The following is an 18,138-nucleotide window of genomic DNA, read 5'->3' as shown; positions in this document are numbered from 1 at the left end:
ACACTAAAAGATTTGTTTTTTAAAAAAAATGAGATATAGTTTAAAAAAAAAAAAAAAAAAAAAAAAAAAAAAAAAAAAAAAAAAAAAAAAAAAAAAAAAAAAAAAGAAGCAAAAACTAAGAAAAAAAATAAAATGAAAAAATGAAAATAGGGAGGGAAGAAGCAAAAATCAAAGAAGAGAAATAAAATAAAAAGACAAAAAAAAGTTGTACAACAAAATAAGACAAGGGAGGGCGAAATTAGAAATTAAAAAAAAAATCAAAGATTGACTAGTCAACTCATCCATATTTGCAAATATTTTAAAAATATAATATATTTTTAGATTTTTTCTCTTATTCTGCTATGCATTACAAATATCCAAAAAGAAAAATGAAAATAAAAGAAATCCTAACCTTTTCCTTATTCATTTTCCATTTGTTTTGCAAGACACTAAAGAAGCATCGGTCACCATCTTCGTCAGGGGGTCCACTGTCGTTCGCCTATAGCGGTTCGTCGAAGTCTATCTTGCTTCATGGGTCACTCGTGCCTACAGAGGTCACCATTCGCCTACTCGAGACGATGCTCACCGTGGGTCGTCGATTTCACTCGCATCGTCGCTTCCAGTTGCCAATCACAATCTTCTTTCTTTTTCTTGTAGTGCCCTTATTGATGGAATACACAAGCAAGCAACGGAAGCAAACATAATCAATAAGCACTCTAATTGCATTTAGTTGAGTTCTAAGGTATGCTATTTCAAAAAAACTAAAGTGGGTTTCAAGTTGAACTTACCTTTGATGAAATCTTTCAATTCCAAGCTACTCTTCACTCCAAATCAGCTTTAAATCGACAGTAAACCACCAAAAGATCTTCTCTACTATTCTCAGCCTTGAATTTGAGTGGTGGAACTCAAATTTGAGTGAATTTGGTAAAGAAAATTGTGGGTTTATGTGAAGAAGAAGATGAATACAGCTGAAACGTTTTTCAGCAATCAATACCCCCTTCATCAGTCAAATTGATCAAGTTTTTATCATCCTCAACATGCAGGCTATCTTGGAGAATGCAGAATCCACCTCAACCTTGAAGCTTAAGTGGGATTTGTGTGTTGATTTAGAAGGAAACACCTCCTACTATAAAAAAAGTGGGGTGTTTCCACTAAATCAACTATTTTCCATTTTTCTGATTTTTTTTCTTTAATTAATTCAGAATTAATTTTAAAAAAAAATCTTAAGTTCAATTACTAAAATTGAAGTAAAAATATAAAATTAATTTTATTTTTAATTAATTAAATATATTTAATTATTTATTTAATTTAATATCAAATATCACATTAATCACACATCTAATTTCCAACATGAATCTTATTCATATAATTAATATTTAAATCAATATTTAAACATTATAAACTCTCCAATTTTGTTAATTTCAGCAAATTAAATGTTAATTATATCGAATATAAGTAAACAAATTCTAATTTGATATTGGATTTATTCAAACTCAAAACCCTAATTTCAATTTGAAACAAATTGATATCATTCCAAATTCACTCAATTTAATAATTCAAGGTGTTTATGTTTTGCGAGCTAGTAGAGGGACCTTATGGACCTACAGAGATGAGCTCCAACAATTAAGATTATTTAGCTAAAACTCTTTAAACCGGATTACTCAGTACTTGTTATCAAGTTAGACCACCATAGTTCGATAGTTGCACTCGCCCCACTGTAGATATATTTGTGTCCACATGTTATAACCATAACCAGTAAGTCGACCCTTCATAGGTTGTTCGTAATAACGGCTGGGTCAATATGTTGTTTTACCCCCCGATATTATGTCTTGTTCCTTAAGTTCCCACTGATCCTTTAATGAACAATTGTTTTATGATCCAATCACTAAACCGGATCCCTCTCGGGCCAGTGAGAGGGTGGGGCCTCTTATTCAAGACCTAGATTAAGTACTTAAGATAACAACCTTTCTCCTATCCCTAAATCGGGCAGGCATGAATTCTGTCCTGCACCCTTTGTCCCCAACTATCTACCCAATCTTACCCCTGAAATGGGAGGCTTATTGAGCCGGTTCCGTTGAGCCAACCCTCACCCATGCAAATTTAAAGATAATTCTGAATAAACAGGAGTTCATAGTTAGCTCAGGATTAAGATCGAGTTACCTAGGTCATCTAAGCGAAATAGTCAGTCTTAAATAGTAAACATCATTATATATTAATATTGACTTATTTCTTGATCTGATCTTATGCAAACTCATTAAATAAGAAGCCCCCACTTCTCATGTCAATACATGAACGAATCTGGATCACTTCATTTGTAGTATCTTTACAACAACTTGTAACAGCTATAGAGTAGGTTGTATCTAATAGTGTTACCAGAATAAGGTACCCAACCTTAATCATATAGTATATACCATTTTGGCTATTTACTCAAACTTGATCCATTTTTATGTCTCTACATAAAGTTCAAGTACTCATATAATAGTCATGAATCTTAGTTTATTGGATTTAGTCTTTATGAATGCAATTAATAGATTCAATAACTTTATTGAAGAAATGTTGAATAACATCTTTGTTGATGATAGAATATGTTTAATTTTACAAACTGCGAATTTTAGAACATACAACCCAACACTTATGCATTTTTTCTTCTTCTCTACGACGACAATCGTCTTTCTCTAGCAACTTTGGACAATTTTCAACAATGATATGAAAAACCCACACTATTTTGCTCAAAATCTAACATTGTTTTTTATTATGTCTTATTTACTAAAAATAAGAGTGTTCTAGAGGTCAGATTAACAGCTTTCAAATTGGAATTTCTCTGTGTTTGAGTATGGGGGATTTAATGTGCTTTTTAGTCTAATTTGTCCACTGTTTTTTCCATTCAGGTAGTAAAGATAGTAGAAAAGGAATGGAAGAACATGACAGAGAGGAGTAGAGAGGTTGAACTCTTTTCCTTGCAATTGGTTTTTCAATAGCAAGCTGCATTGTTTTCGTCTATGTTGTTGGATTATATTGCCTTTATTTTTTACTATTTTTCATCTCTACTTTTGGAATTGAACTAAATTTTATTAAAGAAAAATTGTTGTATTTTTTCTGAAGAAATCCTGTAGAAGTCAAACATAAGAAAGACCAACAACCAAGTTACAAATATGGGACTGATGTTTCTTAAATGGTAAATGTCTACTTCATTCGTCTCTAGGTGCTTTTGGTTTTTACTTGCCACTGTCATCAGATGTCTGTTTGGATTTATGCAATACTTTTGGGATTATTCTCAACAAGTTCGAGTAAAACACTTGCTCTTCCAAATGATCCCACCCTCTTAACTTTCACGCTCGAGGACCATCTTTCTAAAAGGGAGAATAGGCTTCTTTGGATGAACTTCATTAGAGGTTTTTTTAATTTCTGACAAGAAAGGAATTGTTGAAATTGAAATCGTTTCTTAACTTTTTGGATGAACTTTAAATTCCTTTAGGTGAGGTATTGCTCCTCTTTTATATTTCATAATTTTAAGCGTTCGAATTAGATTATAAGTCCTTGGAATTCTTCGTTTGTTATGGTTGGGACAATTTCAAAATATTTAGTTAAGGTTCTATAGGTCTTAACATGTTTTGAACTGTTTCAAATCGATTGAAGTATCTTAGATTAGTCATTGAGTGTCTTGAGAATTTACTAAATTAGTTTTGCATAATTTTAATTGTTTCTGCTAAATAAAAATATGTGATTTATTTTAATTGCTTTATAATTGTTCCTAATACTTGCTTATGTTTGAAGCTTTAAATTCGTTTCAAACTTCTTCGGTTACTTTTCAACTAGGTCCCAAATCATTTTCGGTATGTTTTAGGTGTTAAAAATATGTTAAGATCCTTAAGAGTTCAATTAATGTGCTATAAAGTAGTTTATAACCCTTGGGAACTCTTTTTGTAGTTCAAGATTAGTTCGAAGTGTTTAAACTAATTATTAAGGTTGTTAAGGTAAGAACATCTCTCCTAAACATTAGTGTTGTTTGATTAAGATTATTGGACTAAGTTTAACCTCTACAACTATTTCTTGTTGTTTAGGAAATCTTGCAATTGTTTTAGGAGTATAAGGTAGTTCAAACTAGCATGATATGTTCCCTTTAAAATATAATATTTTAATACATTATTCTTAAAGCTCTAGTTTTTTCTAAAGTGTTAGATTAGAATACGTGTTAGAATGCTCTAACTATCCTGCAGTTATGGTAGTTTTTTTCATGTGAATTTGTTGATAACTTGTGTATGTTTCCATTAAGTTGTATGCATTTATAAATTTTTTTTTTTGGTCTATATTTATATATTTTGCCAAATGAAAATGGTTTTTATTAGTTTTCTTTTTTAGTTTGATAGAATTACTTAGTAGCTTTCTATTGAGTTATCTTTTTTTTTTTTTTTTAGTTTTGATAAATTGTTTACATTGAGATGTTTAAGGTGTTTATTGAATAATTCATCTTAGTTCAAGAGTTTTAATATCTTATTGACTTTATTTTTTTAATACGTTGAGTTTTTTTTGTTTAATTATTATAAGTTTTTTTTACGTCTATGCATTTTCCAAGTGAATTTAGTTCTATGAGTCGTTTTCTTAATTTTGATAGGCTTACTTGCTTAGATTGATAACTTTGTTTATAGTTTCAATTGAGTTGTTATGTCTATATGTTTATAATTTTTTTTTTTTGGTATATGTTTAGGCATTTTGCCAAATAAATTTGGATCCATTAGTCTTTTTTATTAATTTTGATGAGCTTACTTGTTTGGGTTGATAAGTTTGTTTATGGTTTTCATTGAGTTGTTTGTATTTACAAGGTTATAAGCAAAATTTTGGTTAATAAGGAAGGTTTCTATGAAAGAAGAGGTGGGTGTTTGATGGATTTTAATTTTTGGTTCCATTTCAATTAAGGTGGTGGTTTGATAATTATTTGACGGTTCCTTTAATATGGAATTAAAAGGTCGTTGCTCAAGATTTTGTTTTGTTTGAGTTACTTTCATGCTTTTTATTGATGAGTTTTGTTTTGTTTTGTTTGAGGTCATTGCTTTGTTGATGATTTTTCTTTATTTTCAAATGTCAAGCTTGGTTTTGATATTTGTTATACAAGATGGTTGTACTTTTGAACATCTCCTCCCCTCATTGTATTTAGAATAGTTCTTTGAGGTCATTGCTATGTTGATGAGTTTTCTTGAAATGTTGAACATAATTTTGGTGTTCGTTCAATAAGATGGTTGTGCTTTTAATATGTCATTTATGGTTTTCATATTAAAGTGTCCCAACAAGTTTTCTTGAATTTATATCCTCCACCCACATTGTATTAAGGGATAGTTCTTTGACGGTCCCTTTAATATGTCATTAAAAGGTCGTTGCTGAAGGTTTTGTTTTGTTTGAGTTACTTGGACGGGTTTTCTTGATTATTTTTGTTTTGCTATGTTTGAGTTACTTTGATTGGTTTTGTTTAATTCTGTTATCCTCATGTGCTTACATACTTCACTTCTTTATTTGTTAGATTTAACGTCCCGTTGGTCTTCAATACAAGATTTTGATGTTGAATTTGAATGGAAATGGAAAGTGTTTGGGTTGGTATTTTATACTTTTGTTTCAAAATGATGTTTCTGTTGGATTGGTTTCCTAAATCTCTTTGTTCTTGTAGTTTGTAAACTTATATAACTAAATTGTTGTTAATAAATAAAAATTATTTTATTTTGTGCATTAACTCAATCAAATAAACAAAGGTCCAAGGTTATTTTATGTAACTTGAACAGTATGTGGTAGATATACAAGAGGATTATGTTCAAGTAATAACCTAAATGTTATGTAGTATATGAATAAGGTTGGGTGTCTTATCTTGATGACACTATGGATACAACCCACTTTGTAATTGTTATAACTGATGTAAAGTGTTACAAATGATTTGATCTTAGTTCATTTATGTGGAGACATGTGGAGTATACTATACAAAGAGTTTGTATGAGATTGGACCGTGAAATTGTTAGTCTTTCTTTATAACGTCGTTACTTAAAAAGACTTACATTTCACTAGATGATCATGGGTAACTTGACCTTAATCCTAAGTGAGTTGTGAACTCCTTGCCTATGAGGGCAATCTTTTGATCTGTATAGGTGAGAGTGGCTAGGTTCGCCAACTCAATATGCCTACCCTTTTAGGGATTTTTTCGAGTGAGGAGCTAAAAACACAACTATACAAGATGAAATTCACTTCTTCCCAACCATAGGGAAAGTAGATGAATTGCTTCCTTAAAAACTGATTTCGGGTCTTGAACAATGAGGGCCCTTACCCCCTCACTAGCCAAAGAGGGGTCTAGTTTATAGTTCGATTGTAACTAAATTTTCATTAATAGGATCAATGGTACTTAAAGAGTTAGATATAATTATAGAGGTAAAACGGTAATTTGACTCAGTTGTAGTTACGAGCAATTCGTGAATGGTCGGTCAACTTACTATTAGTTGGTTATGTCCATGGACACGGAAATAATCTATAGTGTGAATAATGCAACTGTTAGTCTTTAATGGAATGACCAATAGTTAATGAATATTGATTAATTTAGTTAATTAATCTCATTTCATTCGAGTATCTAATCGGTAAGCCCATAAGTCCTCTTATTAGCTCAATAAGGGTTAAATTAGAACCAATTAATTCTGGATTAATTTGAATTGTTCAAATTAATTAAAGAAAATTAATTGTATGAGATGTAATAAATATAATATATATGTATACATTTTAATATAAAGTTTAATGGGAGAGATAAATATTTGAATATGTGAATCAAATATTAACTATATGAATATAATTCATATAAAATTATAGGATAAAGTTTATATGAATATGATTCATATTCAAACTATATGTTAAAATGAATGTAATTAAATATAATTCATATTAAAACTATAGGTTATGTGAGAAATTATTATTTGGATATGATTCAAATACATGACATTTATATTACATATGATTTAATATAAAGTGTTAATTTAGTTATACTAAAACTGGTTTTAATATACTTAAACTAAGAAAAAAACTCCTATTTCATCGTGTAATTAGAGGAGTTATTTTGATAACTCCTCCCTTCCTTCTCTAGCATAACTTGACATATGCAATTTTGAAGGAAGAGGCAATACGTTGTTTTTGCTCTTTTTCTTGATACTTTCTTTTTGAACTCTCTCAAGAAAACATCAATTCCCTCACTAAAACTTTAATAAGATGAACCCATAAATCATTCTTGATTCTCACTTTGAGAATTGTGAGGAACGCTTAGTTCAAGGAATGAAGAGCAATGTTCGTTTGTTCGAGAGAGATCAAACTCAAAGTTGTTCGGGATTTGGAGAGGAGTTATCGTGAGGAAAAGTCTTCAAAGGTAAGTTTCTCTTGAAATCTTTTCTATTTCACGGTAGTATGCTTATATCGATGTTTATTCTATCTGTTTCTTCTCTATATTTCATACATTTCAAAATTGAATTCCAAATGCACAGCGTTCAAACGCTTCCGCGATAAATTTGATTACTTCAGTTTCATGCTTCAAAGACCTTTTGTAGGAATTTTTGTTATGCAAACTAATGTTATCTGGTGTTTGGTACTAATTTTGTTCATCGTTTGCCAAGACAAAGATGTGTTAGGCTCAATTTCCAAGGACGTGCCATAATTACATAAAATTAAAATTTCAATATACAACTACTTTACTAAGTTTACTTACATCTTGTAGAAAAAATTATTTTGAAAATATTTTATATTTATTTTTGTTTAAATATCACAGTTGTATGAAAATTTACTAATTAGTTAATAATAAATACTTATTTGCCCATTTTCAGCTTCTTAATCAGCTAAGGTTATAAGTTATATTTTTAAATTATCGTTTAAATGGTTCATACATTTTTTTTCAGATTTCAAATAATATATTTAAAAAAAAAAAAAGAATAGCAACATATTTTTTATAAGAACTAAAAAAACTTATTTATTGGACTATATTTATTTAAAAAGAATACGTAGTTAGTAATAACTAATATAGTTTAACATAAAATTAATTATAAAATATATTCTTGTTTTTGTTATTGATATTAGAAAATAATAGAAAAAACATTCTAAGATTACTTTAGCATGTGAAAAATAAATCATAAGTATAAATATTTAAAACACCATGAAAAAAAATATTATTATAAAAATATGAAAATTCATGTGTAATTATATGGAAAAGAAAAAATAATAAATAACAATTTCTTATAGAATTTGAATATTTTAAATTTTAGATTTATGAAGTGGAAGGAGACTCGAATATCCTGAAGTAAAAAATATATATACAAAAAGTAATAAAAATAAAATTCAAGATATTCTTAAAAAAAGAAATAATAATAATAAAAAGAAATAAGATATGTTTATACACAAATTCTTTAAAATAAATTTACATTTTTTCACTTGACAATTATAAAAAAAATTATATCATTTTTTTAAAAAATAATAATAATATCATCATACAGTTCATGAAACAAATTAAAAATATGCATATGAGTATGATTCAACATATGCATTGTATGTAGTCCTTTCTTTCTTCTAATTTCTTCTAATTTTGGAGTATGATAAAATGAAAAATTACCGTAATTAAAAATATTTGAGTTTCTTTTGTGAAAGGTTTCAAATATATCTTCCACCTATGCTAGATCTCTATTCAATCTTTCCATCGTCATTGAAGTAAGCAAGCGCACGACTTTCTTCTTTTATGTACTTTTGTTTGTATAGAATTTTAAGCCAAGTCGTCTCAATTTACACATTCACATCACCTAATAATGAGTTTTAGTTGGAAAATAAAAAATGGTGAAAAAAACCGTTACAAAAACTCTTGAAATTTCAAATCACTAGAACTATCTAATTAATTATAATTAAAAGTAATATTTTAATATATTATTGTAAAAGATGAAAAAGCAGAAATTGTATCAATTATTATTATATTTAAAAAATTGATTTTAACTTATATCACCACATAATTAATGTAATAAACTAATTATTGCGGAATTAATTAATATAAACAACTAATCATATTTTGTGGTTATATTTATTACTTCTCTTTTATTACGTGCTTAAAGTACCATTTAATTTACGTCTTTTTAGAATCTATTTAATGTAGGTTAACATTTTTTCAATTATGTCCAAAAAAAAACATTAATAAAAAAATAAATAAGTTACATTTTTTAAGTTAAATAATAAAACAATTACTAAAGTTAATGTTAATCGCATTTTTTGTGGTTGTATAAATTAAAGTAAGGGTATTAATTGTCTAAAAAAGTTTTTAAAAAATAGTTGCTTTTTAATATATTATAGATTATAAATATACCACTGTAGGTAAATTGTCATGGAATTAGCAATTTAATTCTTATATACTTTAGTTGGTAAAAATTTAACTCCTAAACTTTTAGATATGTACCCATTACTTTACAATGTGTTAAGATTTATTCTTTATTATAGAAATATTATTAAGATTTAATGAAATTTCTAATCTGTAGATCGATAGACTTTTTAAGGATCAAACTCGTTTATAAATTATAAAAAAATACAAAAACTAAAGTCTCCTTTGGTTACCATCGGTTTTTTGTTTTTGAAATTTAAGGATATAAACACTTATTTCACCTCTAAATTTCTTGCTTTATTATCTCTTTTCTATCAATGTTTTATAAAATCAAGCCAAAAATTAAAGAAAATAGTTTTTTAAGACTTGTTTTTATTTTTTAAATTTGTCTAATAATTCAACTTTTTTACTTTAGAAAGATGAAAACCATTATAAGAAATTAAGAGGATATAAGTTTAATGTCAAACAAAAAAATCAAATGGTCATCAAATGAGATCTAATGAGATCTATATATACTATTTCTACTTATTAATGGTTTAAAAAACGAAGTCATATTTTAAGAACTAAAAACATTAACTTTCAAAAAGTTATTTTTGTTTTTTGAATTTGGCTAAAAATTCAACCATTATACTTTAAAAAAATGCAAACCATGGTAAGAAATATGGATGAAATAGACTTAAATTTTTTAAAAAAATAATTAAAAATTAAATAGTTACCAAATAGAGCCTTAGTGATAGAATAAGTGTTTATAAAATTCTCAATTTTCAAAAACTAAAAACTAAAGCACCATTCGGTAACTATTTTGATTTTTTATTTCTTATTTTTGAAAATTAAGCATACAAAATACTACGTTCACATCCAAATTTCTTCTTTTGTTATCAAATTTTTGTTGATATTTAAAAAACCAAGTCAAAATTAGAAAACTAAGACCATGTTTAATAACCACGTGTTTTTTGTTTTGGTTTTTTAAATAAGTCTATTTTCTTTCCATTTCTTACCATGATTTGCATCTTTTTAAAATACAATGGCTGAATTCTTAGCCAAATTCAAAAACAAAAGCAAGTTTGTATAAGTTATTTCTTTTCTAGTTTTTAAAAATTGGCTTAGTTTTTTAAATCGTTGGTAAAAATAACAAAGAAAGAAATTTGGTGGTGGAAATAGTGTCTATTGACCAAATTTTCAAACATAAAAAACCAAAAAATGAATGGTTACCAAATGGGGGCTTCATTTTTTGTTTTTGGTTTTTGAAAATTAAGCCTAGACTTAGACACTAGTTCCATCTCCAAATTTCTTTATTTGTCATCTACTTTTTATTAATGGTTTAAAAACCAAGCTAAATTTTGAAAAAAAAAAAAAAAAAAAACTTTTAAAAGCTTGCTTTGTATTTGAAATTTAGATAAGAATTCAAATATTGTATTTATGGTGCAAACCATTGTAAGAAATGGGAAGAAAATAAATTTGATTTTAAAAAAAGAAATAGTTATCAAACGGATTTAAATTTTTAGTTACTAGAGGTATTTTGGTCCCAACTTCAACAGGGTGGAATCTGCTATATAGCTCACTCTATTTTTGGAACTCCAAATGTAATAGTTATTCTTTCTAACTATTATAACTTACAATTAACATTACTATTTTAAATAATTATTTGTTACAATATTTACTATTTGTTACCCATCCTCCCTATTTTTGTATTATAGTGTTTACAACAACTATATAACTCATATTAAAATAGTTTGCACCCAACACATAGACTATTATAATTATTATAGCCCATAGACTAGGCATTCCAAACACTTCTATAAAATTTAGAAACTACAGATAAAATTATTACCAATTAAAGTTCGGAGACTAAAATGTTAATTAGATATAATTTTAAGAACAAAAGTGTATTTTTAACTCATTTATATTAGTTAAGAAAAACTTATTTATATTATTTTTATAACATGTAATATTACTTATTTCTATTTTCATCTTCGATTCTAGTCCTCTCTTCTCTTTTCATCATCCCCTCCCTCGTTATTAGTCTCTTTTTTATAGGCAGGTGAATCAAAACTCATACCTTGAAGTTGATAATATTATATAGAAAATTTGTATGGATTGGTCAAATTTGAATTTGGTCCACATTTAAAAACACTCGAAAATTGGCCTCTAGATAATGTTAGCCGCATGTGAAATGACCGTTTAAAAACCAAAACGCTCGACATCACACAAGCATCCTAGATTCTCGCACATTCCTCTTGTTTTAGACTCCTTCCTCTTGTACTTTCCTCTCGTTAAAGCGCTCCCTAGCATGCAGGCAATCCAAATTCTCTTATATTTCTCTCGTTTTGGACTCGTTCCTCTTCCTCTTATTCTTCATCAGACAAAAATCAAACGTTTTAAATTTTAATTTTTGGTACAACTCCTTCATTCCTCTCGATTCATCTTCTTCTCATTTAAGCTATGTTTATGTAAATTAATATAAATAATAAACAGTTTAAAAAAAAGGAATATGTTTTTTACTAATTTGAATATATAAGCTTTTCAAAAAATTCATCGACATTTTTGTAAAAATAGAACTCATATTTGATCAAATCATCATTCGCCATTGTTAATACTAGAGACCTAAAACTCCAGTAATTGGATACCGTCTTCTCCATTGTTCCAAGTTTCACACACAATTTGAAAAATCCTCTTCTTCAGAAAAACTGAATTCAATCAAATAGAAGAAACCAACAACCCCCCCATCGATCATTTTGATCTCATTTCTCTGATACAACCGGAGCTCCATTGATTCCGATCAAACTGAAGAAGATTTCAGACGAATTCCGGCTTCCATTGACTGTTCGAGCTGCTAGGAATTTGCAATCCACTCTTCTTCGACCATTGCCAAATCTTCGACACCGAGAAACTTTCCCCTTTACTTCTCCCACTGATTTTCTTCCCTTCCATATCCCCATTTCCTCGAAGATTTTCAGGGTTTAATTTCTGCTTCATTACCTGTAAATCTGAATCTCCAACAACGTATTGGTAAGTCCCCATTGAATAGCATCTTCTCGCGTTTAAATTGTTTTGGCTGCTGCTCTCTCCTTTCTCTTCTATTTCTTCTTCATCTTCTTCTTCTTCACTATTTATTCTCTTGAACTTGCCAAGTCTCACAGACAACACTCTCATTTCCCCTGTAGATTCCTCCATTGTTGTTACTCGTTTCTGATGATTTCCAGAAGTTGGGTTTTCTGGGTGTCTGTGAGAACCGCTTTCTTGCCCTAAAATCTCGTTGAGATTAGGGTTTTCGGAAGGGAAATTAGAGCCCAAGAGGGTGGCTCTGCAGAGAGGACATGTGGAGTTCGAGAGTAGCCATGTGTCTATGCAATTTATATGAAAAGCATGGCTGCAGATAGGGAGCAATCTCAGCCTGTCCTGATCGGAAAATTCGTAGAGACAAACGGCGCAATCGAAGGGCTCTTTTAAACCCATAATATCTTTGTAGAAGAACACTGGCAAAGCGTCGATGAAGTTTTGGTCGAGGCCTGAATCGTGAAGACGAAAGAGCTGCTGGAGCTGTCTTTGGAGTGTGTGAGATCCAGGCCTTTCTGGGTATCGATTGGATTGGTAGATTGATGGGGAAGATCTTTTTAGCAGAAATCGAACGAGCAAATGGAGTAAACCAGAGATGAAGAAGATGACTGCTAGAATTACTATAACTAGAAGGAGGATTGGGCTGATACTGCTGAAAGAAGAAGAAGAAGATGATGATGATAGTGTAGAATCATTTGATTTTGGATCAGTGCTACCATCAAAAGGAGAAAGAGGAGATGGGTATGTTAGATAACCATCTTTCTGCTTCATTTCATTTGAAAATCTTGTCATCTCAGGAGATATACTCAATAATCACTCACTACTTTACTTTTTTAAGGTAATGGATGAAACTTTATGCTTTTTGAGTGAAAAAAAGCTGAAAAAGAAAGAGAGGAAAGAAAGAATATGTTTAGTTGAAGAAGGTTGCATGGTACCTACCTACCTACCATTTGATGCAGAAAATAAAGGAAGCCATTAAAAAGCTGAGAGAGTCTTTGGCTGGTGAAGATTGGATCTTCAGATTTCCATTGTTTATTCTCCACAGAAGTAGAGGAAGAGGGTTGGGATTTGATTGGTTTTTTTAGTGTGAAAGCCAAGTTGGGTGAGGCTGAGATTGGCCATCAAGGTGGCAGTTGAGCCCTACAGTGATTGTAACAACCAAAGCTCCAAAAGGGCATGAAGAGACTTGGGAATTTCGTACATTTTAACAAAACAACTCCCAATTTGAAGGCCCATTTTCTACCAAACTATCACAAGGTACAGCTTTCTTTCACCTGCTCTCAACAAATACCTGATATTTGAGTCCTTTTCTTTTTCCCGTTTCCTTGTATGTCAAAGATTTTGGTTAGAGGTTAGAAAAAGAATGGTAGAAAAAGGTGAGGATGTGTAAAGAAAATGGAGGAATGAGTGAGTTTAGAGGTCCACCATTAAAATAGAAACTTGATTGCCCACAGGAGCCTGTGTTCTCTTTATTTATCAGAAACAAAAAAAATTATATCGACCTTCAATGATGATTTTTCCCTGTCTAATAGCCTGCTAACCACAACATTCTTTTCACTAATGGTGACTTGGAGTTGGACAACATCATTAACTGAGAAGAAGAAATCTAAAGTCAGCTGGTGAAAATTCTTTACTTTGATTTCCATGTGATATAAGACAAAGTCAAAAACTAACAAAGAAATTATCCTAAAGGGATTATTGGAGAGAAGAGAAAATGAATAGGTGCAAAGAAGAGAGTGACCAGACAAGAGAAAGAGAGAGGGGGGCAGAGCAGAGACTTGAAAGTATCGTATAGAACAGAAGAATTTTGATTGATATGTCACTAAAACTCAAGCAATATGACAAAGGAATAAAATTAAGGGATTAGAGAATGGGTGATATGTGGGGTCTTTGCTGACTTTTCCTTGCACGCATGGCTTCAAGAATACCCTCTTTGATTATGACCATTCAAACACCCATCACCATGCGCCTTCTGTAACACTCTTGTCTCTATTGCCTTGTGGGAGATGAAAAAAGATGTAAAAAAATACAAACTTAATCTCACATCGGCTAGAAGTAGAGAATATCTCGAACTTGGAAGTATAAAAAGGAACCTCTCTATATTAGTACAGAATCATTTGGGAGAATTAAAAAGTCAAGCACTATACTAACTTTAACTCTAAGGTGGACAATATCATAACACCGAAGAACGGACATGTTTGAGAAAATATTTGTGAACTATCATGAATGGTCTTGTTGGTAGATATAATGAAGGGCTGAGGAGAAATGAGTTATGGTGGCCATCTCCTTAGAATTTAATATCCTACACATTTTTTTGGCACATAAATTTTGATAAGAAAAAAGAAACCTCCATCCATCTCTTCTCCACAATGATATGATATTATCTATTTTGGGCATAAACTCTCATGGCTTTGAAATCATCTACAAGAGCTTGCTCTTATCAAGGCCCAGTTGAAAATCTAGATAGATCACAACCACAAATCATTTCTGTGAAATACACTTGGTGTCAGATCACTTGTCGCACTTTAATATCCTCCTCTCGAACAAAGATCTACTCCTCTACCAGTGAGCTTGATAGAGTTATTACTTGTTTGTTGCTCCAAGCACTTTTTATTTGATTTGGAAATTCGTCCATAAGACTCACTACTATTGTTCGAAATCGCTAAAGATCTCACCCACTCAACTAGATTCAGACCATGACTCTGATACTAATTGATAAGAATAACAAAATCTCTACCTATCTTATAATGGTATGATATTGTCCACTTTGAACATAAACCCTCGTGACCTTGCTTTTGGAACCATTCAAACGACCTTGTACCTATGGAGATAATTGTTCTCACGTATATACCTATGATCATTCTCTTTTTTAATAAATCTGAAATTTTGTTTGCATTTCTAATAAATTTCATAGGATTAGATAGATTATTCTTGGAGATTAATTCAAATGTACATAAGCAAGCTCAAAATATGAAGATATTAAAATAAAATGTGTACTAGAGAGGGAGGATTTGACCCATTTGAAAAGGTTTGGTTACTTTCTCGGGATTCTTAAATTAGTCCACCCCACCTTTGGCAGAACTTTTGGCTTTTCTATGAACTTGATGGTAAAAATCTCGTGAGAATTAATAGGTCAAACTTTCTTATTACAAAGAAATAATTATTTTTGTCTATATATATTCATTGGAGAAAGAAAAGATCATTATGCTATAGAAGTTTAATGATTTGGACGTGACCTTTAATGCCTTGCAATCTGGTCTTTTTAGTGTTCATTCCTTTTCTTTTTTGGAAACTTTTTCTGGTTTCATGCTTATTTCATAATGACATTATATATTAAAATATTGTATCTTGGTGTTCATGCTGTTCCGTAGTCAAAGTTGATTTCAGAACCATCCAAACTTTTATCGATAAATTGAGTATTTTATATAAATTCTCGTCAGATTTTCATATTAGAGTTTATTTTTTTTTCTTTTTATACATGGTTCCGTCGATATCTCTCATCAATGTTTTCACGTTTGGTTGATTCGATATCAATATGAGAGATGAATCAACATTTTCATTTTATTATAAAAAAATTTCATGAAACATCAAAATAAACAACAAAATATCACTAATGTAAACATAATATAAAAGATCAATATGTTAACTTGTTTAAAAAGCGTAAAATGTGTTTTTATTGATTTATGGTATGTTTGGAATACATTTTCAAATGCTTAATGTAAAAAAATAAGTCATTTTAAAAAAAAATTGAAGTGTTTGACAACCACTCAAAATAGTTTTTCAAGTGTATTTTAATCAGATTTTATCAAAAGTGTTTAAATAAGAATGAATTTAAAAAAAAATGTTTTTTTTTTTAAAGTTAATCCAAACAGACTCTTAGATGTCTTCTTTTGAACATTTTTTAAATAATTTTTCTATTATCTATTGACATCAACATTTTATTGATATTTCAATCAACATTTATGTAAAATTGAGACTTTGAGATTTTCATCCATGTCGAAATTTTAAACCTTACTATCTCCCTCTTTATTTAGAAACTACATATATGAAGTGCAATTATATCTCCATTAAGGCCAATTAAAATAAAACAAAGAGTTTTGAAAAGATTTAGAAGTTAGTATTAGCTCAATTAATCAATATATCTTCGACTTCATTTCAATTTTAGTTGGGAGGCACGACAAGCAATGTTAGTTGGCGGGCATAATAAGTAAGATCATGCAAGTGAGTTACATATGAGGAGTAAGGCGAAATTCTTAAGCGATATTTTTGGTTAAATTCATTCAATCTTTTCGTTGATGGTTTCAAATATTGTTCCTACTAATGGGCCCACTATGCAACGGCAGATCCACATAGGAATTTGGGGGCACATTCTCCACTCCAATTATCGAGTTTTTTTGTAATTTTAATATTAATTATTGTAATATTTAATTAAATTCATATCATTTTTTATAATTGATGCGTGGATCGTTAGTACAAGAGGGCGTCTTGTGTCACAATATTCACTTGGGCAGACAGTGCAGTGATGACACATGAGTATCGACACATCTGGAAAAGACAGAGGGCTAAGAGAAGTGTCATGATGCAATCGAAGAGGACGGTGCATCAACCGACACAGTAATATAAGTGGGCAAGCATGTTGTGTTGAACCTTTAGTAGAAAGACAAGCAACCATATCATCGGTGGTGTCAGTGACAAGCTCAATGAAGGCTAGGTGGAGCCTTGGGCCATGACCTCGGAAGGTGCAGTTCCGTCGCGAGTTTGGATCAGCGGCTCAAAGTTAAATGCATATTGATAAGATATGCAAGCACGTCAAATTTCATGTCAATCGAAGTTCAAAAGGGGCTTTACATTGGCGAGTGATCGTTCGCCGCATTTCATATGCATGGGTGGTAAAGAGGAAAATGTTCAGAATGCACTATAGGGGGAGGCATGGTGTCAGCTCTCCACCATCCCTGGGCCCTGTGACCTAAGTGAGCTACTCCATGGCACATGTGTGTGTCATGTGTGGGTGAGCGATACAAGACAAGTGTCTTGGACGTCTTCCATCAGGAATGGGATCTCATGGATAGTGTTGAACAACATGGGTGTATCAACATTGCGCTCCTTCCCATGGATCGGAAGTTCAAAGTAGTTACCAGTATGTCGTTTTGATTCAACAAGGACTCATAAGGGTTTAAGTTTCGATATGTCCAGATGGATGGATGTCCGAGAAGCCCCGGGTTGGATAGTTACCCATGGGTTGGTTTACGATGGTTCTCGATAAGTGTTCCTGAGTAGGAGAGGAAAAGCTCATGACATCCCGACACTCGGGATGACATCTTAAAGCATGAGTGGGACTCGATAGTTCTCGGTTGGGCCTCATACTTGCCCAATTGTCCTAGTAAGTGATAGCTCTTAAAAAGAGTTATTATTCTTAACTTAATTCAGGCTTGTTATCAGATTTTACATGTTTGTTTCCCTATTTTGTAGGTACCGACCAATCAAGAGGTAGAATTGATCATTTGGTGAAGAACGGAGTTAATTTGAAGCAATTTGGAGTTGATTTAAGCATATGGGTTTTAAAGGAGTTGAAATTACCAAAATGTCATTAAGTACCATCAAGTATTCTATATTTTTATTAATGGCATCAAGTATAATCGAGTATAATCAACCATCGAGTAATCGAGTAAATTGCCATCTAGTATAATCGAGTACCATCGAGTACCAGCAAGTAAGGTTGTCGAGTAATCGAGTATAATCAATCATCG

The 18,138-nt window shown here is 30.6% G+C and overlaps 1 protein-coding gene across 1 annotated transcript; it reads right to left on the bottom strand.

The window, feature by feature from the left end:
* Nucleotides 1-11,939: 11,939 nt before the first annotated feature.
* Nucleotides 11,940-15,811, bottom strand: LOC120083527 (RING-H2 finger protein ATL46-like). The gene has a single exon (XM_039039310.1). The coding sequence runs from the start codon at nucleotides 13,181-13,183 to the stop codon at nucleotides 12,131-12,133; it is 1,053 nt and encodes a 350-aa protein (XP_038895238.1). The 5' UTR covers nucleotides 13,184-15,811; the 3' UTR covers nucleotides 11,940-12,130.
* Nucleotides 15,812-18,138: the final 2,327 nt, after the last annotated feature.

Source organism: Benincasa hispida, chromosome 8 (assembly GCF_009727055.1).
Source record: "Benincasa hispida cultivar B227 chromosome 8, ASM972705v1, whole genome shotgun sequence".
Lineage (NCBI taxonomy): Eukaryota > Viridiplantae > Streptophyta > Magnoliopsida > Cucurbitales > Cucurbitaceae > Benincasa > Benincasa hispida.
This window is presented reverse-complemented; position numbering and strand designations above follow the sequence as displayed.

Excerpts from the sequence above, each read along its gene's own strand:
- LOC120083527 (XM_039039310.1), bottom strand. The coding sequence starts at position 13,183 with ATGACAAGATTTTCAAATGAAATGAAGCAGAAAGATGGTTATCTAACA.